Below are 26,592 nucleotides of genomic sequence, written 5' to 3' on the forward strand. Positions count from 1 at the left end.
GTGCCTTTTGCACTGTGCAGTATTGTTTCTGCTTCATTCATAGAAAGCATCTATAGATTTTGCCTTCTCCAGGAACCAGTAAAGGCCTGCCATGTTTTAGAGCTGGTGCCCCAGAACCGATGATTTGCCTTGAGCTGCCTCTGTAATGTTTCACTGATTTTTCTCTCCACTATAGAAAATGGCTTCAGGCAGTCTTTTGCCTGATACGTGTACCAGATATCCAGATCCAGATAGCAAAACGTGCAGGAAAATGGCTTTCATCCTAAGTGGCTGTCACTTCCAAGTGAAATAACACCTGTGAACTGTCTTAAAAAGAAACTCAGCATTTTTTTTCTTTTGTCATTTCAGTCGCAGCCTTCTTATTTGAACTGCACTTTTTTCTCCTTCTCTTCACAAGAGCTTTCATGTTATGCTTAGTATGCAAAGATGTAGTTAAGTTCCCCTGATGACTTAAATGTGAGCTTCCAGGATTTATGGGCTTTCTCCTGTGATGACTGTAAATTGTCCATTGACATGGGAAAGATTCATAGGCCTTGAATATGTCTAATTATGTTTAACACATGTGAGGTTGCAGGTGAAGTCACACCACAATCCCTCTAAGTACAGACCAAGTCTCTGTTTGGGCAGGCTGCCTTACACAGCTGCATTAAATTCACAGTAACAGATACATGGCACGACCGTCACGTCCTATCACAATTAGAAATAACTCCAGAAATGCAAAATACTCTGATACATTAAAAAGCTGAAATAATTACCAAGCTGGTCAAAGTGATTTATTTCTACATCCCTTCTCTGTCAGTGCAGGGACTAATTTACTGCATGTACAGTGACTAAAATAGAGAGGTTCCACTCTGGCTACTTTCTGGGTGCTACTGGAGTATTAAATGTTTGATTATAAATAGATTTTTTAAAAAACTGGTTTAAATTGCCAAATGAAAATAAGACTTTATGTCAGTGTAGCAATTACAGTCTGACACCTGACAATTTATCATTTCTGTACACATTTTCATCAGGACAAAATATAATTGGAAATTGGCTGGCAGTTTTGCTAATGGTGCAGAAAGAATAATAAAATCTAATGTAAGACATGTTGTCTATAGTCTTGGAATGCTAACAGAAATTAAAAACTGAAAACACTAGACTTAAAGAACTCATTCTTCCTGTGTTATCCCTCTGCACCCATGTAAGCACCTAGTTAGGATTTGTTTGAAAAGGAAAGCGTTTTCATTTTGATACAGCTCAGCTCTAGTTATAGCTTTGTCTGTGGCTGATTTACAGTGTTAGTTCCTTCCAAAAATCCCATTTTAACACTCACTGTCATCATAATTTCCTCTTTCCCAAGCACAGAGAGGTTGATAGAAATCTGCTTTACAGAAACCTTATCTATTTGTACTGGAATCATACCAGCTATGTAGTAAAATTTTTTTTTTCTTCTTCCTAGCCTCTTTCATTGGGAGTGAGAGCAAATAGGCAGCAGCAATCAGATTTCCTTTGGTTTTCCTGCATCTAAGCTTTTTGACTCATGTTTTGAGTCTATCTTTTTTGTTGGGGCTTCCACCACACCCTTTCTGTCTCCAGCAAGTTACTGGTACTTTCATTATTTCTTTGACGATGTCCCTGCTATCGAATTAAACATTGGTAGGGACAAAAAGAGCAACGGAGCAAGGAGGGACTGGAAGACCCAGCTCTCCCCTGCCATTCGAGATATCTGTCTTATTGTGCTACAGTGTGTTTCTTGCACTGAAAACTTACTTGAATGACCTTAAATTACTCTTCTTAATGTAAAGAAAACTTTGCTATTTCAGCTCTTCAGCCCTCCCCATTCCAGGCATCTCTCTTCTGTTTCTTAAGACTGGTTGGTTTGCTTCTGCTTCTGCAGGTTTCAGGTTTAATCTGATCCAAGCTATGGAAAATAAATGTCACTCACTGATTGTGAGCATGAGGAGTGCAACAGCTGATACTATTTCTTAGTGATCAGCTCTATCGTCAGAGATTTTATTTCTCATAGGCTAATTGACTATTTTGTGAAGAGCATTTCTCATTATGAACATGTTCAGAAAGAGAAGATCCATGCTGACATGGGAGCCCCCCTTTAAAAAAAAATGCTAAAAGATAGGACAGCACAATGATTTTCTCTCTTCAATGTTTTAATGAACTAGGCTAAGATTTGAAAGATGTCTGTCATCAATGTAATGTAATGTAAAGTGTTTTCCAAAGGGCCGTATTGGCAGTTGTGTTCTCAGATCTTTTGAAATATCTCAATTTGGGCACTGAAAATTGGAGGCACCCAAGAACCATTGGTTGTTTTTTTGAAATCTTGGCCTTCCAAGCTTAACTTTAAAGGACAAAACCGCAAACTGCTCTTGTGTTGCAGTGTGTTTTTCTTGCAGCTATGCTGGTGTGGGCTGACTTCCTGGGATCTCACAGGCAGGAGCATTTCTCCATGGACATCTCCAAAAATAACCAGGCTGTTGGCATGAATATGGTCAATAATTTAGTTAGCAGTAATTTCCTTGTGGCAGGCTTGAGATCATACGATTCATTGTAGACCACTAAACTACCATCTTGCCACTTAAAAAGATGAGAGTCATTCTGCACATTGTATGATGCATGCAAGTGGGTTGTGCTCTCACCAGAGTAAGTCCTCTGCTAGCTTCTGCTTCTGGCCTTCCAAGGCAGAAAGAGTCCAGTTTCCGTGACACTTGTCAGTTGTCTGGCTGCCTGACCAGTATACAGAAGTAATCAGTGGGCAAAAATATATTTTCCCACAAGATTAAGTTTAAGGTACTGAAAAAAGTGGTGGCTTTGGTTCCTGTATTTTTTGTAGCACTCATCTTACTTTAATCACTGGCTTTCTTTTCTGATAGTTGTAATACATGGTATGCTTTGATTGGTTTTGTTATGGGTACAATTTAGAAAATAACTATTAATCATTGAGTGATGAGTCAAAATGAAGAATTAATTCAGAATTTCAAATAGCACATCTCTCAGGCATATCCTTGTTTGAAAAAATATTCCCTGGGCATCTTCTTTCAGATGAAAAATTAAAGCCTGTGTCTTCTCTGCATTTGTTTAATTCTATTGATCTGCTAGACAGTTATTAAATTTTAGGAAATGTTGGTCTTGATTTTTTATGGAAGTAATTTTATTAAAAAAGTAGAAATGCTTCTATTGTTTTTAAGGAACTGTAGTATCCGTAGAGAAAAATACAAAAAAACCCCATGGGCAGGATGATGTAATTACATAGGGGAGACTAGTAGATGCTCAATCTGAAAATATATTCAATTTATTCTTTTAAATAATAAGATTAATGCAATAGCCAATTTACTGACTTTTCTAAATACACAGGCAAATGCTTGAAATCTCAATATTTGAACTGAGAAGCACAGTAACAGAACTGGAAAAAAGACTTAGAAGTATTGAAGATGAAGGTAAGTGAATTGCAACAAGAGTCTTGCTAATTGGTTAGGAAACAGAAAATTAATTCTTTTGGGTACGCCCTATGGAGATACCAATTTTTATTTAGAAATTTAAGTTTTCCCTTTTCAAACATGACTATTATATGTGTGATGTTGCAAATGTGAAATTAAGGAATACTACATGCTGCATGTTAGCTTTAATTATTAATGAAACTATGAATAACGTGAATTCATAGAGTTGGTTAATATTCTGGCCACAGCAAGCCCAGTGTAAAATTCCCTTGATTTATATTTTCAAGCTCTTTTGTATGCAAAAATCCTCATTGTGAGGGCTACCAAGTGGAGACTTTCTCAGTCTCCAGAAAAAAGTGGGAACAGTTTGAAAAAATGCTAACTTTTACTTGAAAACAAACTTGCACAAAACAATCTGGGAACCAGAATAACCCTGTATTTCTTTTTAAGGTAATGAATGGAAAACCAGATATGAGACACAAATAGAACTGAACAAACAGCTGGAAAGGCAAATTCATATTCTTTGGGAGAAGATGGAGCTTATTCGTGGCAATCCAGCAGGTAGAAATGAGTATTTGTAACTGTTTTTCAATAGAATTAGTGATTATATGTTAAAATTATATCAATAGGTCAAATTTTCTGCTTATTTGTAGATAAATTGTCCATTGTTCGCACCTTTGATCAAATGCCTCTGGTGAGTACTATGGCATTTAATTGGTTAACAAAAAATCACAGTGTAATTGAAGCACTTCTATAATCTTTATTTCTTTATGACAAAAAACAGCAGCAGCCTGGCCTAGAAACAAAAAAAAAAATCAGTCCTGCTTTACTGTTTTGTTGTTTCAGAGGTGCAGTTGCTTATAAGTAAAATTATTAAAGAGGAGGTGTGTAAGACCTGAATGTTGGGAAGAATCATGTAGTGAATTTTTTGACTGAGTGGAAGTTCTATGATTGGACCTGCAGTAAGGCGTATGAGATGGAATAGCTGGACTAGTTACATAAATAAATGGAAAAATGTTAAACCTTGTTCACAAAATCACAGAATCGTTTAGGTTGGAAGGGCCCCCTTTGAGAACTTTTAGTCTGCAGGGCCAGCTACAGCACATTGCCCAGCATCATGTCCACTTGGGTTTGAATACCTCTGCATATGGAAGCTCCACAGCTTCTCTGGGCAATGTGTTCCAGTGTTTGACCACTCTCATAGTAAGAAGAGTGCTTTCTTGTCATCAGATGGAATTTTGTGTTCCTGTTTGTGTCCGTTGCCTCTCGTCCTGTCAGTGGGTACCACTGAGAAGAGCCTGGCTCCCTCTTCTTCATTCTCTCCCATCACGAATTTGTACACACTGCTGAGATCCCCTTGGGCCTTCTCTTCTCCAGGCTGAACCGTGCCAGCACTCTCAGTCTCTCCTCATCTGTGTGATGTTCCAGTCCCTTAATCATCTTTGTAGCCTGTGATGGACTTTGTCCAGGAAATTCATATCTTTCTTGTACTGGGAAGCCCAGAACTGGGCCTAGAACTCTGGGTATGTCTCACCAGTGCTAAAGAGAAGGGATGGATCACCTCCCTCAACCTACTGGTAATGTTCTTCCTAATAGAGCCCAAGCGGCCATTGGCCGCCTTTTCAGCAAGAGAGCATTGCTAGCTCCTGGTCATCTTGCCCACCAGGACCCCAAGGTCATTCTCCACCAAGCCGCCTCCCAGCCAGTCAGCCCCCAGCGTATATTGGTGCCTGGGGTTATTTCTCCCCAGGGACAGGACTTTGCATTTCCCCCTGTTGAACTGAACTTCATGTGATTCCTCTCTGCCTATTTCTCTAGCCTATTGAGGCCCCTCTGAATGACAACACAGTCCACTGGTGTATCAGTCACTACTCCCAGTTTTGTATCAACTGTGATAACACAGCTGAAGGGTTACAGTAACATTTTGCATAATACAGTTACAGGAAAATGCCTCATTGTACAGTAAATACACCATTTTTGTAACACCGAAGGAAGTGTCTGTTTTCATTTTTAAGATTTTATTCTTTAATACACTCATATTTCATGACCTGTATTTCAACAAAGCATAAAATATTTTTCTGTGATCTTGAGGAGAAAATGGCAAGAAAAAAAATGCAAATATTTTGGCCATTTAGTCTTCTAAAGTAGTAAAAGAAGTGAAAACAATTTTCAATTCAGGACTGCTTTTTCCTTAGTCTGTCATTTGCTGAAATCTTTTATTTTGAGACCTTTTCTGTTTCTTACTCACTTTTAGAAATAAGGAAGGCAGATAAAGACGTGATAAAAAAAAGGAATGATGAACATTATGACAGCGCTCTGACGATTTTTATTCCAGTTGCTTATGCTTACAGAAGTGTTTCCATCTTACTTTTTTGTGCTTCAGATTCTGAAGATTAATGGGAGTTTGCTGAGCCTAGGGGAGGCTGCATGCCCTATTAGTAGGAATTATTATCTGTTGTAAGCAGGGTGTGAATAATTAACTGCTCTTTCTGATCTGATCCATGGCTTTCAGATAGTAAACATTCTTGCCAGTTTTAGTACTGTCCTAGTGACCATGGTGTTTTCTAGGTTGGCAGGATTATTTTTTTTAAACAGTTAATTAAAAAGAGAACAAAATCTTTCCCATCCCGCATTCCTGTTTCACACAGTTGATTTGAAAATACAACTGGGATTATATTTGAAGAAAAGTCTTGAAGACAGAACATTGATCTAGAAAATTCACAGTAGAGTCTGCTTCAGACAATGTTATCCCTGTCAGCCTGTAAAGCACAGACTGGCCATGTGTGCATAGAGTATTAGAAATGTTTATTTCCATCCAATTGCTAGTACTGTCTTAACAAATCCAATTACACCCTGCCAAGTGCTCAAAGAGTCATTACCAGTGAGATAATCTCCTTTACTAGCAGCTGGGCTGCACCAGTCCAGTACATTTCTAATCCTTGCTAAATACTGCCTTGCCTCCTCACCTGTGAGCTGTGGTTCTGAGAGGTTTGATTACTGTTCCCACAAGGAAAGAATGACAGCACAACTGAAAGATTCGTGCTGCTAGAAAGAGTCTAGAAGACAGTTTGAAGAGTCTTAGGCTTACTCAGTGACACCTAGGGAAGGCTGGAGCCCATGTGCCACGCGGCAGGTTTTTCTTCTGCAGTTTTAAACCTTTCCTTCAGCCTTCCATCTTAGAGTGAATACATTCTTCTGTTTGCTAGCCAGAGGGGAAAAAAGAAGTGCTTAGGGATTTAGTGAAATGTTTCATTTTTCCTTGTTTTGATTTCGGGAGATGGAAAGAGGGGAAGAAAATATATCTATTTTGTGGGCTTTGCTGTTTTTTGTTTTTTTCATTGAAGCTATCAGAAGAGTCAGTGTATATTTACAGATACTCCTGGAGAATGCAGAGCGGCTTTTTCTTCTCTTAAATTTTGGGAGATAAAATGTTGGTAAAAAACCCCACACAGATCATTTTGTGGTGTTTAAGCATATAGGTTTATCCAAATCCTTTTTATGTTTCTGAGAGTTGTTCAGGGGAGTAGGGAGGAATATTTAGCTTCTCCACAGATGAGAATAAAGAGCAGATGTGGTGAGTGGGTGTAGAAAAACAAAGAGCTTTGCAGCCAGTCATCAATCTACATTTGCTCAAAGTAAAAATGCTGAGAGTGGGTATATATAAAATCATGTGTGCGTGTGTGTTAAATCAGAAGTACACTATGATATTCAGCTTTCAACTTGAAGTTGCATATGAAGCTCTGAGGAAAGATAGCAAAGTCATTCTTACAGCAAGATGATACAATTTGTAGAATACGGCAACAGTAGACAGTAGATTTTGTTTTGAACAACATGTTTAGAAAATTAAATAGTATTTGCAAGTCTTTTTAACCTGTGTTCCCAAGGAAGTTAGAATTATGCAGTTAGAGTTACTAGAAGGACCTCTAATAATCCTTAACTTCCTATGCAATTTCAGCTGTACTTAACAGAGGAGATATCTCAAAGATAGTAAAGATATTTATCTCACTCAGCTAGTCATTTAAGGTCCTACCATAGTCCATAGAAGGAGAAAAGCATGTCCGTAGAGTAATTCATCCCATTTAGAGACAGTAGCATAAAATATTTTCTCAGTATCAAGCACTACAGGGAAAATAAAAAAAGATTAGTCATCAGGGACCCTGGCAGTCAGCAAGCTATAAAAACCTGAATGAAGGAGAAGAATAGAAATGCAAATTCTGGAGTGATGAACAAGGAGGCACAGAGGATTTTCTGTGTTGATAAACTGCAATAATTGTTGCATATGGCTTGCACTATTTTTGCTTTAGAATTATACTGATAAATGATTCCTTGCTGTTAAAAACACCCCTAAACCATTTAAATATAAAATTATCATTCTGAAGTCCTTATACTGACTTGAGAGAATCCTTTTTTTTTCTTTCAAAAAAATCATGTCGGTGTCACGTGACAGTAAATGCAGAACCAGTACCTTGAACACACAAATTTTTACAGCCAGGGTTTAGAAAATTATTTCTGTGTACTAAGGGCAGATTAAAAATAACCTAAATAGTGACAAGCGCAAGGGAGTTCCAACAGTGAAAACTGTTCAGTCAGTAATTTCCTTTATGTCCCAATGAATAATACAAATGTCATACGGTACTTCAGAAATAATTACAGATGGAATGTCTTCTCTCTAAAGTGTAACATGATGTGAATTTTACTTGCCTCTTAAACATGCTGCATTCATTTGTTCGCATTTTTTCATTAAATTTAGTTAAATAGATGCTCTGTGCTAAGCATAATTTCCCATATAAGCAGAAAGAAAATCACTCCTTTCTCTCTTACCATTTCTGCAAGAAAGAATCCCTAGATAGCGGCTTTAGTATGCAAATACTGAAAAGCATACTGCAAAATCAGTTCAGAAGAGCACACTCTTGATAGCATTGCCTTAGCAACGCTCTAGTTAAGATTAGCCAAGGAACCAAGGTTTCTGTGATAAATCACCATTTTCAGAAATGTCCAGCACCATAGCTGAGAAAATTCTGACATTAAGGGCCAGATACTTGCTTTGCAGAGCTGCCTTTCTGAGAGCACAGTGACCACAGAACTGAGACCCTCACACAACCACCTCTGGGGTTTTGCTGTGCGTTTGAAACTGTAAGCAGAACGTGTGGCAGTGTCACACTGGAGAAGGTGTTGTCAACATGACAGGAGGGGAATCTTGGGTTTATGAAAACACACACAACAAAGACTTTGTATTTCAGTAGGTGTTGGTAACTGCCTATAGAGAACATCAGCACTTTATAATGGCACAGGAAACGTTGACAATTCTCCTAGCAAGTCACTGTTAAATGAACCGTGTTGTTCTTGCTGGATTAAGTCACCAGTAGCTCTATGGGAAGAAGAAATCTGGTATCCTATCTATCTTTTCGTGAAACTTGGAAGTATTTTGGAGAAGGTTCTATAGTCTGGTCTGACTCCCCTGAGCTGTATCCTGCCTTCTCACAGACTTCCCCTTCCTACTCCTTTCATCTTACCTCAGACAAGTATTTTGGATGCCTCCAAGACACCTTTTTGATTTGCATTTTTTCCTTTACTTGTCATGTTGGCATTAGCTGTTTCTTCCAGTGGCCTTGCACAAACTATCAGACTATTTTACTCAAATCACTTTTTGGTATTCCCAGAGGCAGAATACACATTGTATTTCAAAGAAAACAATCAGGGAAAATTCTTGCAGTCAAGTGACATTGTTAGCAACTGACTGGGGCCTTGGGATATCTTCCAGAGAAAATGTATAAGGAAGCAATCTCCAGCCTTTTTCAGGCCTACCAGGAAAGATACGAAGTGAAGTATTTCAGAGTCAGCAATAACTTGTTTTGTCAATCTGAACCACAGCAGTGGAGGTCTCTGTTTTAACTTCTTCCTTCCCAAGTCAGCAGATAACCTCTATGAGCAATGCTGTGGAAACCATGGACATAAGGATTTAGGGTAGCAGTGTCCCACACCTATTACAATGAAGGAGCCTGAGCTTTCCAACAAGCCTCCAGGCTGATTTCTTTATCCTGGGCATTGCCAGTGTCTGGTGTGAACAGGGCACACTGTGTTCACGTAGTTCAACTCGGTCTGGTTTCAAATATAAAGATGATGCTAACCACGAGGGGGCACTTGGCATTTACACAAATACAGGGAGCCTTTCTCCACCTGCACTGAAGCCCTTACAGGATTGTGTGTATATATATATTGAGTGCTTTTTGTATGTAGAAATATGCTATGCTAAATAATTTTTATGTATCATTTTTCATTAATGTATAACTAGTGAGTTTATTGATATCAGCATAAAATCAAATTCCTTTACAGTAAAACTAAAGATGTAGTATTGCATTTAGCTCTTGATGAGTTTAAAATGATATGTTAAAAGATTCAGCTAAATCAGCTGATGAATGTCAGCGCCTAGTGTTGGAGGGAAGGGAGTTTATTTTCTAAACAAAACTTCATTTGATTTAAAATGTCAAGTAGAGTGGATTGCAAAGGCTTCTTGTGTTGATTTTTTCTCTACACGACTGACAGATGTATTGCTTCTGTTCTAACTCATGGAGAAAAGTTAAAGAGGATTAGAGCTGAAGCAAATTGCCATAAGGATCAATAGTCTGCATGAGCTGGGATGAAAGCAAGTTTGAGCCTCTTGATGATGTCATGGATTTCTCACCTTGTCTGTTGTGAAATAATTGACAGAAACTGTCACCTCTGTTGCCACTGGTAGCAGGGCAAGGAAAAATCCAGAATGAGAGCAACTTATGTGGGTGGCCTTAAAATTCAGCTGCAGTATCATTCTGTATAATTTCATTTTCTGGCAAGTGTTAAGCCAAATATGTAGCTTCAGTCAAATGAAAAAGAAACTGCGTGAAAAAAAGAACAATGGGAGAATTGGTGTTCCTTTTGTGAAACTCTGGGCTTCTGTCACTGCTGGACACAAGACTTAATGTATCATTACTCTGAGAGTGAATCTTGCTAAGCCCTGCAAAATTCTGTTACATAAAGAAAGTATTCATTTAAAATCTCAGTGTGTCTTTTAGCTTACTAGCTTGCTCAGAGTGGCTTGACATGGACGACTTACTGAAAACTAAGGATCTTAAATTCACATTGAATCCCTTAGTCAGCTTATGTCTCCTTTTCAGGAATACTTTGTCCAGCTATTCAAGGCTTAATAGGAGAACCTGTAATAAATCTAACTTAAAAAAAATTTCAATACTCAGTTAAACCACTTCTAAAAAACTTTTTCAGCATTTATCTTCCTGTTTCATCCTGGAGTTCTGTTGCCAATTTCTCCTTCTGGGCGAGTGCTGCATACCTGGGAGGCTCCTTCTGGTTCTCCTGAGCTCTCACCAGTCCTTGCTTTGTATTGAGGCTTTTCTCTGCTCCAAGAACTCTGCTACAATCTGTGTTACTGTATGCTCTAAACTCTGTTTTCTGTGAGCTTTTATGGTGTTTTACTGTATTAAGCACTAAGCTGATCATACAACCATAAGCATTGAGAATTGAACCTGTTTCAGAGAGGTTTCTTTCTGCTCAGTTCCCACAGAATTCAGGAAAGGCAAATCCAGCCCTTACTGGTTTGGCATGGTTCATATGCTGGTGTTTCTCACTTCTTGATTTGTATTGTTGTGCAGCAGTTAAAGACTTAAAGTCTCAGCTAGTTCTTCAATTACTGCCTTGAAAGTAGGGGTGGGAGGTAACTTACAACCAGTCCTGGCTAAAGTGGGTCTCTAGAACCTCCTCAAAGTTTTACCATTCAAAATTTTCTTGTGTCTCCTTTTGAAATTGCATTTCATAGTGTTTGGGGACTTGGAGAGGTCTTTTGATTGAGTAGGAACATCTGTGTCGCTAGAGTCTCATAAGAACTTCAGTATTGCCATACTGAGCTCTGCATCATCAGTTAGGTGCATGGACACAGGAATAGAGGTCAGAAAGCTGAGTTAGCTGCCTAAATTTCCTAGGTATTAACTGAGAGAAAGGCAGCTAGATTGGGATTTTGAACAGAGTGCGTAGTAGAGACGGAAAACCGATGGGAAGTTGGTAAGAAACGCCCAAGAATTGTGTCCTTTCCAGAAGTAGTCATGACGTTGCAGCCTTTCTCACTTGTTTCCTCTCCATCCATGTAAATTTTGCATTTCTGACTGATTAACAGCCTGGCTTCAAAAATTATCTCAGTACTAGTTAAGTATGATGGCAAGGGTACTCACAGGATATGAGATATGAGAATTCAAGCTCTTAGGGTGGCAGAGGACTAAAATGTAACTCATCTGATTTCTTTGTGGTTTAACTTTTAGGCTGTTACACTGAAGAGGATTCCTTCCGCATGTAATGTGGGTGGAGCATGCTTCTCAGGTTGTACCCTACTAGGGAGATGACCACCAGGAAGTTTTGCTTTCAGATTCCGTAGAAGGCTTTCAGCAGCAAACTAAGCAGCTTGATTAAGCTTGTGCTTATGGACAACCACAACAGCAACAGCTCAGATCCCTACCTGAGTCGTAGGGCAAAACCAAATGTGAAGAATGTAAGACGTTGCATAGATTGCTTTATTAGCATTAGGATGTTAAATTCTCCCTGAAGTGTAATTTAGACTTAGTTCCCTTTTGATTTTGGGTTTCACTTCCCAATCTGTAAATTGGGAGTAATTTATAACTTCCTTATTTTACAGGAGAATTGTAAGCATAGGTACATTACAAATGATGAGGCACCCCGGTACTCTAGGGATGGTAACTGTATACTTTAGTCACATTATCAACCTATTTCCGTCTGCTTGCTCATCAGAAGCAGTGTAGTGCTCCATTTGCTTGCGGTTGGATATCATCCTTGCTCCGGAGCTGAGTGAATGCCCAGGCATCTGCACTGGACCAGCTGCATTGGCAGCAAAAAATAGGCAGCACTTCTGAAAAGGTTAAATGAAAAAAAGATCTAAAAGTAGTTTACTTTGTAGGTGAAAGAACTGAAAGAAATTAGACAAGTACTATCACTGAGGAGATACCAAATTGCTCTGTTGTGACTGACAGCTGCAACACCACGTCTTGCTGTTTTACATAACACTAATGGACAATCTAGAGAGGAAATAAATAGTGGGCTGTGGATTTACATAGAACAAATCTGGAGAGCAGCATGAACTTGTGTATTTACTGTTTTTAAGCTTACTGTGGTGGTACAAAATATGTTGTAGGTGGTACAAAATATGCTGTACAAAATATGTCACATGGTTATAATTTTTAATGTGCAGTCAGGTCAAGAAGGCAAAAAAAAAATCAGTTTCATAGCTTGACAATGCTGAGGCCTTCTCTATCTGTCTTGTTTAATTCTGTACAGACACTGATGTTGTAATGAAGTAGCACATGACCCTAGTGGAATTTACCCAAATCTTCTCTTTAATCTGCAGCTTACTTCTTCTCCTTGAATTAGCCAATGTTGACTGTATTGACTGTATTAGGGCAAAGATATTTCATCTGCATCCAAGATACTCTGCTTTAATTAGGAAAAAACAAAAAAACCCCCATTTTTTTCATGTCTCCAGTATGTCTGTTATAACAGATTAAAGTTAATAACACTGCAGTCATGTGCCAAACATTCTTGAAAGATATAGCTCTTCTGTATCTCTTTTTTTTTTTTTTTTTTTTTTGAACAGTGGGAGGGTTATTCTCTCTTGGCAACATGCTTTAGAAGTACTGTGCCTTTTGCCATGCTCCTGCAAAATCTTGACTTCAATGGAAATCATTCCGAGGGAAATCTCAGGAACAGCCAGAAACCTTCTTGTGAAAAATAAAATTTGGAAACGAATAAGTAACATGTTGTACAGAAAATTATGAGAAAAAATAAAAGATGCAATGATCTGCAGATGCTACAAAGGAGAAGACTGGAGGTTTCAAACAGGCAGATGTGAGAGGCAGACGTGTATGTTTGGTAGCTGTTAGAAACCATTGGTAAGACTATCACTTTACACATCCAAAAAGTGGAACAGCTTGATGATGTCCAAAGTCAAGGATATAAGTTATGGACCTGAGATGAAAATGCTCTTAAAAGAATGACATAATCTTTTGTTTAATGACAAATGGCATTTTCAAGTTCACTCTGGAATGGACCAAAGAAGACTGTGCTAGGCTGGATGGATGCCCAGAAAAATGGAAGCTGAACTGGTATGACCAAGAAAAGGAAGGCACAGTTGTAACAATAAAATTAAAGTCACAGAGTCACAGAACTGTTAAGGATGGAAGGGACCTCTGGAGATTGTCTTGTCCAACCCCCTTGCTCAAGCAGGGCCACCTGCCCGTTGCCCAAGATCATGTCTAGATGTTTTTTTAATATCTCTAAGGAGGGAGGAGACTCCACAACTTCTCTGGGCAACCTGTGCCAGTGCTCAGTCACTCTCACAGTAAAAAACTGTTCCCTGATATTCAGGGTGAACCTCCGCTGTTTCATATTATGCCCATTGCCTCATGTCCTGTCACTGGGCATTTCTGAAAAGAGCCTGGATCTTTGCCAGCCTCTTTTCACCCTCCCTGCAGGTAATTATATACATTAATAAGATCTCCCCTCAGCCTTCTCTAGGCTAACGGTCCCAGTTCTCTCAGCCTTTCCTCACAGGAGAGGTCATCCAGTCCCTTAATCAACCTTATGGCCCTTTACTGAACTCTCTCCGGTATGTCCATGTCTCTCTTATATTAGGGAGCCCAGAACTGGACACAGCACTCCAGGTGTGGTCCCATCAGTGATGAGCAGAGGGGAAGGATCACTTCCCTCGACCTGCTGGCAATGCCTTGCCTAATGCCACTCAGGATAACATTGGCCTTCTTTGCAACAAGGGCACATTGCTGGCTCATGTTCAACCTTGTGGCCACCAGGACTTCTACCATGCTGCTTTCTGGCTGTGCAGCCTCCAGCATATCATGGGGTAGTTCCTCCCCAGGTGCAGGACTTTGGACTTCTCCTTCTTCAACTTCATGAGATTCCTGTTGGCCCGTTTGAGGCCCCTCTGGATGGCAGCATAACCCTCTGGCATATCAGCCACTCCTCCTGGTTTGAGGTCATCTGTAACCTTCCTGAGGGGACACTCTGCCCAGATCATTAGTGAAAATGTTAAACAGGACTGGACCCAGTATTGATCCCTTAAGGCTTAAATTAAGTTTGGGATATTTTTACTGTTAGCAAACATTCATAAACTCTCTGAGAAACAGACCACACATGGATACTGGCCTTCTGGATCTGAGGTTTGCATGATAAATAGGGAAAAACTCCTACAAGAAAAGAAGGAGAGAATATTTGGAGAGAGTCATATTATCTTCCTTTCCACATTTACCAGGAAAAACTGGTAAATAAAGGCATAGCAAAGCATTAAGGTCATGAGAAGACGTAACTGATTATTAAGGCAATTTTTGGGTAGTCAGTACAGAAAGTGAAAGGATTCAGCAATTCTGACTGGGGAGATGCTTGAGTTAGAAATAAAAAGGAACAAAAATTCTGAAACAGATACTTAGTTTACACAGGGGGCCTAAGCAGACAAATGGAAGAACCTGACTAGCCTGAAATAAATGTAGTAACATTGATAATGAAAACATGATGGGATAACAAGTATTGGCAGGAAAGATCAAAACAGAGATAGATGTGCTATGTAGCAGATGTGAGACACTTTTATATGAAAGCTGTTTATTCTTTCTTCGTAATCTGTTTGGATTAATTCATCTTGAGGATGGATAGAAAAACATTTTAATCACAATAATATTGGGAAATAATATTAAAATATGTTGAAACAATATGACTCATTTAAATATTAGGACACCAATATTTTCTTTTGTATATGTAGATGTCTACCGCTTGGCTAGATCTTTTCATTCCTACTACAGGCAGTGCAGGTCTAATTAATGCAGTCAGCTGAGTATAAAGTTATATCTAGATTTATCTAAGTAGGCCTCTTTGGTGGAATAGTTGTGTAAACAAAGAGACTTGCAGGTGTTTCAGTGCAGAGTAGCCCACTGCTGTTCCAGAAGGACATGTGTCTCCTGTAACCTCTGTCGTAACCTGCCACATGTGAATGTCTTGGACACTCCAGGGTATCTCAGATGGCAATTGAGTTGAGCTCTTCAGCTGCTCAGCTGGATGAATCTTCACGCATCATTGATTATATTGTCCATGACTCTTAGTAGGACCTTATTTCACATATGGACACTCAAATGTAGATATCCTCACCTCAGACTGAATCCCACCTATACAGTCAAATATAGATATAAATATAAAATTTCAATGGGTGAATTTGGTGTAATATTATTAGATTACTTCCAAAAATTGTATCATATGTGATACTTATAAGTGAAGACTGAAAACTAAATGCTGGTAATAATGATGAGGCACAGGTCTCAGTGGGTGTGATAGCTAATGGATTTTATCAGAAAATACTGGATAAAAAAGACGGAATGCTGTTTTAGACTTTGAAAATCTGGAAGAACATTGCAGAAAAGCCAGTCATAAAAACCATCAGATCAAGTGACCGTGAATTCATTTGTTTTAAATTAAATATGTATTTATTGCTCAAGTTTTCTGTAAAGGCAGAAACAATAAAATGCAGGACAAAGGAAGAAATAGCTAATGTCAGCGAGTGCTTGGAAGAGGAAATGACACCAACCAAATCCTGATAAAAACTCAAGGAGCTGGATATGCTTAGATAGAGGGAAAATGGGTAAATGGGTAATCCGTACCTTAGGATTCTGAAAGAACTGGCTTGCTACATCACTGATCTGATAGCAAGTGGTTTTAATAAAGCTGTGGATGATGACATTGTATGCACTGGAGAAAAGCAAATTATTTTTTTTTAGTTTTAAGATAAGGAAAGAAAGGAATAATTGTTGCAAAACCAGACTGAAATACAGATTTATTAGAAGTGGCTCATGGCAGGCAAACTTGTTGACATTGTGTGATGAGACAACAGATTTGTTGTCACAATAAATATAGTAATCTTGTTCACTGTGACCTCTGATAAAGATACTGTGTCACTTAGGAGGTGGGTGATTAATTTGGAGAAAGTGAAAATTAGATTTGTCGAAGGAGTAAAGAGCTGGAAAATGGAAGATGATAGCAGTGACTAGTAAAGGAGGCTGCTTGGGAGAGTACAAGCAGAGTTCTTCCAGGACAAGGTTTAGGACTAATCTTAACATTTAACACGTGACCTTGATACACAGAGAAGAAATGGATTATGCTAACTGTCTCCTGATACCAATCATGTAATATAATAGGGATCCAGATGTTGTTTAGAAACAGAATGACTGAAGACTAGATTATTAAAAATGAGATTAAAATGTAATACTGTAGACCAAAGGATTTAGGAAATAGTAAACAAATTCTGTTATGAATTGAGAGCTGATCACCTGGACATAGCTGCAGAGAAGAATCTGGCTGTTCTAGCTGATCCCATGTTGACTGTGAACCATCACTGTGCAGCTGTGAAAGAGGAAAATGCAATCCTAAAATTTCTCTATACATATCTATAAGCATTACGGACATCGTTCAAGGCAGTGAGATGGCTTCTGGGGTACTGCATACTCCAGTACAGTTCTGTTCTCCAACCGTAAGAAGGTTGAGCTCCAGCCTGGTGTACAAAGGGGTTACTGCAATGATTAGATGAAAGGACAGCCTGCTGTGTGAGAGGCCATTTTTAAAACCTCAGCTTATTTATCATAGTAAAATGAATGTTGAAAAAAGATGTTCCTGTTCTCTGTCTGTGCATGCTGGGGGCAAACACCAGGGAGGAAGAAGAGCAGTTATCTTAAAGATAATTTTGATGCAAGAACAAACAGGTGTAAACTGACCTTGAATAATCTGAGGCAAGGAATTAAAAAAGCCATCTGATGTTAGAGCCTCCCAATAAGCATGTCTCTACTGGATGGAATGGATCAATTTATGAAAGGGATTATGAGAAGCAGTTTCCTGTGTTAGTAATGGTTAGTAATGCCAAAGAACTGGCCAGTCCCAGTAGCCAGAAATGGACTCTACCACTGTTACTCCAGCTCATCCCAATTATAGACAAGGTAAATGGCTACACACCTAAGACAGACAGTCTCCCCACAAAATACTGCTTTCTGGCCAAGTTGTTACAGGTTACCTTGGAGATCTCATGTGCCTCTTCAGCCAGTCCAGCAGCTCTCTCAGCAAGTGGTTTGAAAATGGATGTGCAGGTGAGATCTGAAGTCTTCCTCCTACTAAAAAGGAGCCATCAGAGTGAACTGGTTAGAAGTAAGGAGCAATTCTGGCTGGTCATTACAAGATGACTTTGCTAGCCCGTGGAGGAGTAGCAGCATGGAAAAACATATCTGTATCATTTTAACAGTGAAAATGTGTAGTGCGTAACTGATAATTGTAGCATATGGTTAAATTGCTTTTGTCTCTGCAGTGTGCCAGCCAGAACCGTGTAAACAAAAAGTGCAAAAGAAGCAAATAGAATGACAAACATCATAAAGCTTGAAGAATAAGGCCTATGGTGATGGTATCTTTATACAGAATGCAAATATTTGTAACACATTGTTTCATTTATAACCACAGGGTGCCTTAAAGGAGGTTCTTAAACAACTAGAAGAAGAGAAGAAAAGTCTCCAGAATCAGCTAAAAGACTATGAACTTAGACTGGAACAAGAAGCAAAAGTTTGTAATCACTGTATGCCTCTAATCTATAAAAGCCATTATTTTGTCTGACAAGCAGTCAATGTGTGTGGAACACACAGTATAATAATTCCACAAAATATGTCACTGGAAAAAAGCTCTTCTGTATATTTCTTTCTTCCTGTATGATTCGACTTTAAAAATATTTTTTCTTAATGGTAGCCTATATCCCTTATTTTAAATGTAGGCTTACCACAAAGCTAATGATGAGCGGCGCATGTACCTCTCCGAGATCTTGCAGGTAAGAAAAAAACTGTGCAACTCAGTAACTTCTGAAAATCATTATGCTTTCTTAATATAGCAACAGCATCTGTTAATGCCATTAGGTCAAAGTTTTTTATTACTTCATTCATCTACCAAATCCATTACAAAAGCTGCTTATTAAAAATTTTAAGAGCTAGAAATTGAAAGATTGCTACAGCTTATTTATTTTTAAATTTTGTTTTTTGCTTTTGTATCAATTGGAGTTTCATTGTTCCCAAGGACAGTCAAAGTGCCTTTAACTGAGAAAGCTGAAGCAATTTTCTGATACTCGCTTGCCCATCCATTAGTCACAAGACTGCTATGCTAGTTTAATGTTTCAGTTGAAAAGTACAGAACCAAATTACGAGCAGTAGTGACACCCACCTTAAGTAGCAATTCCTCTTTTTCATATTTCCTTTTTTCTTTTAAAGACAGACTAGCCAGCCAGCTCAGAATGCCAATACAGCACATATTTCAATTAAATTTATAAGATAAGGGATAAGATACCTTGTTTTTGTGAAATCAGAGGTTAAGTTTTATTGCTGCAAATTATGTAATACATAAAAGTTGGTACTACAAACTGGAGGTACCTGTAAAGGAACCTGTAAAGATTTCTAGTATTTCTTATGCTGAAAGAGCTCGTAATTCCTGAATAATGTGAAGGTAATAGCTTAGTGTGATACTCAGGAATGACTGTCACTGAATCCCTGTCATAGCTAACTGGGGTGAAAGGCTGTAATTAGCAGTGTTTCCATGTGCTTGCACAGTGGGCAACTGATTCTTTTATGTGGTTCATTGCTGCTTTGGGAAATCTGAAAGAATTGCTTAAACTAACTTTCCAGCATGAAACCAAGAAAGAGCCCAGGAAATGCCTGGGATAACTGTTAATATCTTTGCATTAACAGTGAAACTGGGAACTGCTGGAGCAGGAAGGTAGGAAATAAAAGACAGTTTTGTGTCTGAACATGCTAGCAAGAGGAGTGCCCATGTTCAGCTGCCTAGAAAGGCACTTTAATATGCATAAAACATTATTTGAAGTGAGGTATATGCACTGGCATGTTGCTTAAATGGGGCATTTGGGACTAGGATTTTGCCACCAACACTTAAGGTAGGTAGTGCATTATATTTTCAGTAATCAGTTTTTTGCCCCTATGATTTCAGAATCATGACAGCAAAATAATAATCTTCAGATTAATCTCCCTATCTTTAGTTCTCTGAATGTTAAACAGCCAATCTAAAGAAGTTGTAGGGGGATCCTCTGTAATCTGTGGAGAGAGAAGCATATTAAAGGTGCAAACCATCACATCTGTTTTAGATCAAGATGAAATGAATTTCCCAGGGACCTGTCTCTCTTCCTGAGCTATAGGCAGAGCCTAGGTGAGTAGTTTAGATTAGACATCTACCTTTTACACTGCTGATCTGAACATGGCAGTCAACCTTATCATGGGTGACTGCTGAGTGCAAAAGTCAGTGGCTCATCTGGCCCCTTCAGGTCCTCTGCTGCTATGACTTTGATTTGACTGTTGCGTTTACATTCTTTTAAAATCTACCTATATATGCCCTCCCTTTGAACAGTTTATTTTAATAATAGAGGCAGAAGTAAACTTATATTCAGTCCAGACTCTTTCAAATTTATTATAATTTCACTGCCTGCACAGTAATGTTGGCAGCAGTTGAGTTAGAAGGATTTACCCATAGACTAGCATTTTTCATAGAGTCTAAAGTAAATATACTACAGGATATTGTTATCCTGTGACAACAATATATTCCAGAGACACTCTTTTAATTACAGAGAATGGATGTAATTTTTTAGGCCTTTTTTCCTCATTATGTTTGTGCTTTTCTATAGCTCACAGTAAAAAAAAAAATAATGGAATGGAGGTTTTTACTGGTAGGTGTTAAAGAATCCCAGATGTTTGGAGGGTTTTTCTACTTTGTTTTGCATCCCTCTTGAAGCCTGTGGCAAAAGCAGAAGAGAGAGATGCTTCTGAGCAGCCATTTCCTTTATTTACCTTTTTTATTATCGAGTGCTTTTTGCTTTTTTACAAAATAATGTATCTTCTGAGTGCTTTTGTTGTTTGCCTTGTCTGGATCCATAAATATATAGTCAATTTAAAATGATAGTTTTAAAATAAATTAAAGATTTCACAAACTGGAGAACTCATGCTAGAGGCACCGATGGTTTATGGTGTATTCTTGTTTGCTTTTTTTGCTTTGTTTTCAGTGTGAAAAAATGTTGGTTTGGGATTTGGACTCCACAAATCTCAAGGCACTTTCTGGTGGTGTTCAGAAATTGGTTTGAGAAGCAGGCAAAGAAGAACAATAGCAGATCTTTAAAAGGGATGTTCTTTCAGGCCAGATTCTTACCACAAACTTTTACTAGCGTAGTAGAGTCTGATTTGTGATTGGGATTTCTTTGCAGAAAAAGCCCACAATTATGGAAAGCTGGTTGTGCAGCAACGGCTCATTTTAGTTGGGATAGGCCTGGAGTAAACTGTACCAGCAAAACCAGTGCTACGGATAATAATCCTATATACTGGAACGCTGCGTTCATATAAATCAAAAAAACAGTGAATGCAATCGTATCATAGGTCTTGCCTCATGTGTCACAGAATCACATCTGCTCAGAAAGATGATAAAGTATACTAGACATCATTTTTAATACTAGAGTTCCTTCAGTGCAAAAACTTTCTTGCCTTCAAGGAAGTAAATCTGTGCAGACCCTACTCCATTTTTATGCTTGCACTCTGAAAAGACTCTGTTTTAGTTATAGCTGGCTTTGCTATGACTGGGTCAGGAATACTTGCCTGGTGCGTTGTATACATGGAAGCACAGTAGAAACCATTGTCTTATCAGCAGTGAGACAGGCTGCTTTTCAGTGCCAGAATTTTTTCTCACAAGTGCAAGATGTTTTCACACATGCTAAAAAATATAATGTTGTAATATGTAATGTAATGTAATAATCCAAACCTTGAGCCTTGTTTAGGTAGCCCAAAAATACTGCTGTAGGCTTTCAAAAAGTCTTCACTGGCCTGCTGTGGCCGATACATCGTATATCATGATTATAATGTATTTGTTACATGGTCCTGATGGATCTGTCTTTAAAGGGGCAGAGAAAATTCTGTTCTCTTACACTAGACACCCAAGTGTGCACAGCAGCCAGACAAGTCCTAAACCTTCTGAACTTCTGTTTTTCTGTCCATGGTATAGAAGTAGTTTTAGTAAAGGCAGCTGGATGAGCCAGCAAGTGCTGGGTGAGGAGGGAACCCTGTGAGCTATGGATCAGGAGAAGCAACTGATTTAATTCTGCTCAGATTCTATTAAATGCAATACCAAGGGTAACAACTTGGGGTTTTTTCAGTATGTCCAGTAATGCAGAATTCCAGAGCATGCAAAGATTTCCATGCTGTATTAATTTTTTTAAAGTGGTTCCTTGTCTTAATTAATGGTTTAATCATTCAAAAGTACAACTAAGTTACTATAATTTGTTTTGTTTCCCATTCAGGGAAGTATGTTAGAAATACAGTGCTGCTTCATTGAAAATGTGGAGTTATAGGCAGTGTGACCAAAAATATACTGATTGAAATTACATATTTGCTGATAGTCCATCTTAATAAATAATGGTATTTTTGCACAGCAAGGGATTTTGACATGTGTTGTATTTCCCAAATCAACAAGGCACCAGTATAACATGTGCTTAAAGTACTCCATATTGGGTCAGAATTAGTTTGGAAAAAGTTTAGTTCTTTATCTGTGATTGTGGTTAGAATTTAACTTGTTTTGTAAAAATTTGGCTATTGCAGACCTCAGCTACACTTAAAATTGGTGAAAGGCAAAAACCAGATGCTCTGACAGGCAAGGGAGAAAACCAGATACTGAGGTAAATTTCCTTTATACTCCCTCTGTTTTCTGGTTTATTATTTTTTGCTAAGTACTATGTTTTGAATATTGCAACTCTCTGTTCACGGTAAATATCACTGAGCATAATGCTACTGACAAAGTATTAATCTTGACATACTTTTTGCTACTGCTTTTCAATCAGTTTTATTTAATACTTAGTATGTTGCAATATTGAAAATACGTATATTTAAGTGGCCTTTCTGAAACCTTACAATACCTCTGATGTTCTTCCCTTTCAACCTGTGTTTAAAATGGGTCTTTTTTTTAGCTATTACTACAGAGTTGGGAGCAACAAGTATACTCTTTAGTCCATTAAGTGTAATTCAATTAAATAATGCTTTGCTTGGTCCTTTCTAGCCAATAGAAATTGTAAAGCTTTTTGTGGATGATAATGTGAGTGATTTTAGTTGACAACATATAAAGGCTTCATTGTTTAACAGATTTAAATTTGAAAAGAGCCCACCTGCTCTGAGCTATATAGAAATAAAATTATTTTCTGATTGTAGTGCTTATGAGAAGGCTTGGAATTGGAGGAGATTTATTTTTTTAACTGAGCTGAAAACATTAAGAGTATAAAGTACAAAGAGTATAGGGAATCACATCAAAAGTGTGTTGGGCCCAGTACCCTGCCTCCAGTGGCCATAAGTAGATGCCTACAAAAGGGTGTAAGCAGGCACATACAATATTTGCTTTTGGAACTCTCCCAAATACTTTATATTTGGAGACTTCCTGAGCTATTATGGTTTCTATGTATTTAGTATCTCACAGTAAATACTCGTCCATGAACCCACTTACCTATATTATTAAAATGAGCATACACAATACATACTGGGAACATCTGAAAATGTAACGAGTAAATTATAAACATGAAATTGTGCAGACATATTTGCTTACCAGCTCTATCCTTTCATTCCATGTAAGCACAGAATCACAGGATTTCATAAATTGGAACAGTGGATCTTCATGCTCCGGGAGATGATATTAGTAAACTATGAATTAATGTAGTACAATATGAATTAAAGTCTATAACTGAAGTTTCTCAATACAGAAAAAGCACTGTATGGATCTGAGGTACCCCATGTATAGCCTGTGTGTTGCTTCAGGACCCACTGATGTTTAACATAGCTCATGTGGAGAAGGTCAGGAAGCTCAAACTATGGGAATTCACTGTCTGTGCAGGGAGGTTAAATAACATCAGCCAGATACTAAGATTTCCTGAGGGTTAGCACTGATCTGTGATTATGTTGGGGTTCTTTCGTATGTATTTTACTTTAATGGACCATTACTTGCCCTGAAATTATATGACAGTGTGTTTTTGTAATTTTCTTTATATCAAACAAAAGAAAAGAAAGTGTAAAAGAAAATAGTGTCCCGCAATTGCTCATTTCAGAAGATGCATACTGTAACAGCATACCCCTTTCAATCCATTTTCCCTCAGAGGATATTTTTTTAACTTTGAAAAGTACTTTACATGCCTGAAGGGAATTGTTTATCTTTTTAATTGTCCTTAGTAGCAAAGGACACAGTTTGCAAAGTATTGGCTTTTATAACCAGTGACTTAGAACTTCCAGGTAAAACTTTGGTCTTAGTTGGCAACATGGAGATAAGAATGGGGATTTGGCATAGTCTGCATTTTAAGCAAGTACTAGAATGTAAGTAAGCACCCCTTGATCATCACAAGGTTAACACAGCCATCATTACATTATTCCTTTTTAATTATGTTTTGATTTACAGCCTGAAGGTTGTTCACTCAAGCTGACATTAAAAAGAAATAATTTCATTCAAATAAGAGAAGAGCTGCATGATTGAAAATAAATGTGTTCTTGAGAATAATTTGAAAATTTTCTGTCCAGAGTTCTTATCTCACTTCTGTTGGCCCTTCAGAAAATGCCTGCCTTCACTGGATTTCAAACCATACTAAGAAACTATGTTTAATGTTTGTTTTAGCTATAGGTACAAGTATGGAAACCCCAACCTATATATTAAAGCAATACTGAAACATTTTTGAGTAGTAATTGTGAATGCTAATTGTTGATGCATTCAGTTTCCTGGCCATCCAAACATAGAAGCCAAGTTCAGTAGAGGTCCTTTTTATGGTGTTTCACAGGACAAGAAGATAGGCTAGCTGACAACTGGGAAAAAACACGGATGTCTTGATGACTCATGCGTCAAGATGATGCAATCTGAGCAGCCAATTTAATGTCATTCTGAGCCCTCACTGTTACACTGAGGTGTACGGCAGGGCTTATTAGCTCAGTTTCCGCACTGCACTGGCTGCAGCTACCTGGCTTCTAAGTCTCTAAGTCCAGCTGGCTTTGAGTGGAAAGAGGTTTTGACACCTGCAGTATTCCACACAGAATGCTGTGTGCTTGGTCCAGCTCTACAGTGACCTACAGATCAATCGTTTTTGAGTAATCAATTGATTTGAATTTGAATAATCAATTGATTATTGAGCAAACTGGAGCCCTGGATTCTGATCTTCCAAGCTCTGAGTGGAAACAGCTCCACATCTCTATGGGAGCAGCTGTCCCTTCAAGACCATGACAGCTTCTACGAGCTGGCAGAAAGGATGTGTCAATCTCACGAAGACTAGCAAGCCCTAGGGACAACTTTGTTGGCTGTTTGCCCAGAAATTTGAAACTTGCACAGATCATGTCATCGCAGCTTCTACTGCATAACAAAATATTTCTCTGGCTACCATCATGCATCTAATTATCCGATGTTCTGTATATTTCCCTTCAGAATGCCTATTACTTGAGAAAGACATTGAAACCCTGTATATTGTCATTAAAAAAGTGCTGTCTGTCCACTGTAGTTATGGACAGGGAGAGAAACAAATGTACGTTGCATGAGAGTAGAGATGCACGCTGCTTGATTGTGAGAATGAGCCTTCCAGTTTGTGGAATCACCATTTCCCCCCTGGAGATTTGTTTGCGTTCCCACTGATTTCTCTCAGAAGATCAAGATGAAAACAGCTCTAGTAGGGTTCATGTAGGTGGTGTATGTATCCATGATGAGTACCACTTCAGAAGTCTGCTGGCAGCATTTCCCATGTAAGATCATGGGCTCAAGAGCGTGGGTCTCCAGAGTGGAATACCTGCAGAGAATTGTAACGACATCTACATGAAGTGTTTTTCCATTTCCTAATGGGGATTATGTGATTGATGAAAATGTCTCCTTAGCCAGTTATCATTGTCTTTGTGCAAATGTTTAGTATTCTGTTCATGTTCTTCAAATGCCATCATTTAGGTAACAGGAAGTAGTCAGGAATCGTGAGATGAGGATTTAATTTTATGCAACATAATTAGATGCTCTGCTAGCCTGCGAACCCAGAAATATACTTGTTTTTTCCTCTCTTGGGTTTATTAATTGACAATAGTAATCAGTTATGCAAATATAAAAAGTATGCAGATTTCTAGCAGTTAAAGCTTACAGGGAATGTTACACTTGATGACTGACTTCAGCCATTTTATTTCAGAGCGAGATACAGTGTTCCAGGAAACCCGAAGATGGTTAATCCCCCAAAAGGATCAATTAAAAAGGCCGTGGGAGTGAAGCAGCTTCCAAAACTAAAGCACTGATTTAATATTAATGCCAAGAACTTCCAATCACTTTTCAAAAAATTTAATTTAACTGAAAGTTTCTAAATTGAAAATGAATGCATTGGTGCCATATTATAATACCAAAGCCAGATCGGCGTGTCTTCTTGGAAGCCTTAATGTAGGTGTTCCTCTGCCTAACAGAATTGTTCTCCTAGTTTGTTCTGGTGATCTCTCACCCTTTCCATTCTGGTTCTCATCAGTGATTCTGGGTGTCAGGGAGTTGGAAGCCTTGGAAAACATTTCATTTCTTTATACACTAGGTAGATCCTTGAACTCTTTGACTGCACAGCAACCATTGAAAACAAACAAGCTTCTAACACTTTTGACCTCTCAACCAACAGGAAGAAAAAGGCAGATTGATGTAACCTGAAATATTATCTCACTGCCCAAAACAGTAAATCTCAGATAAAATTCCATCCAAGGGCATCCCCGTTCAGTATAGGCGCCAAAGAGAGACTTTTAAGTGGTCTGATGGCGGTACAGCTGAGTGTGCCTTTCATTTGGCTTTTAAAAAGTCCGGCAGCATAGTTTACTGGCCAGTCTGATTTCTTACATGATACCACACCATAGAGTGCCTTTACAGTATAAAGTTGTTTTATATTCCATAAGCTTTCTTACTCTAGCAGAGAAGACAATACACCTCCAAATAAGAACTTTTTTTAAAACTGGCTTGCCACAGATCCTGTGTTGACCACCACTTTCTGTTTGCGTGGTTTAGAAGCACAGCACCATTTCCAGCTGCTTTAGCCAGTAGT

General features: G+C 38.4%; 1 protein-coding gene across 1 annotated transcript; it reads left to right on the top strand.

Moving 5' to 3' along the window:
* The first annotated feature begins 3,352 nt into the window (after nucleotides 1-3,352).
* On the top strand, nucleotides 3,353-26,592 carry LOC104131338 (coiled-coil domain-containing protein 169-like). The gene is made up of 7 exons (XM_035900530.1): nucleotides 3,353-3,431; nucleotides 3,882-3,992; nucleotides 4,085-4,125; nucleotides 17,976-18,074; nucleotides 18,280-18,333; nucleotides 22,139-22,215; nucleotides 25,714-26,592. The coding sequence occupies exons 1-7, from the start codon at nucleotides 3,353-3,355 to the stop codon at nucleotides 25,814-25,816; spliced, it is 564 nt and encodes a 187-aa protein (XP_035756423.1). The 3' UTR covers nucleotides 25,817-26,592.

Source organism: Egretta garzetta, unplaced genomic scaffold, assembly GCF_000687185.1.
Source record: "Egretta garzetta isolate BGI_Z169 unplaced genomic scaffold, ASM68718v1 scaffold40, whole genome shotgun sequence".
Lineage (NCBI taxonomy): Eukaryota > Metazoa > Chordata > Aves > Pelecaniformes > Ardeidae > Egretta > Egretta garzetta.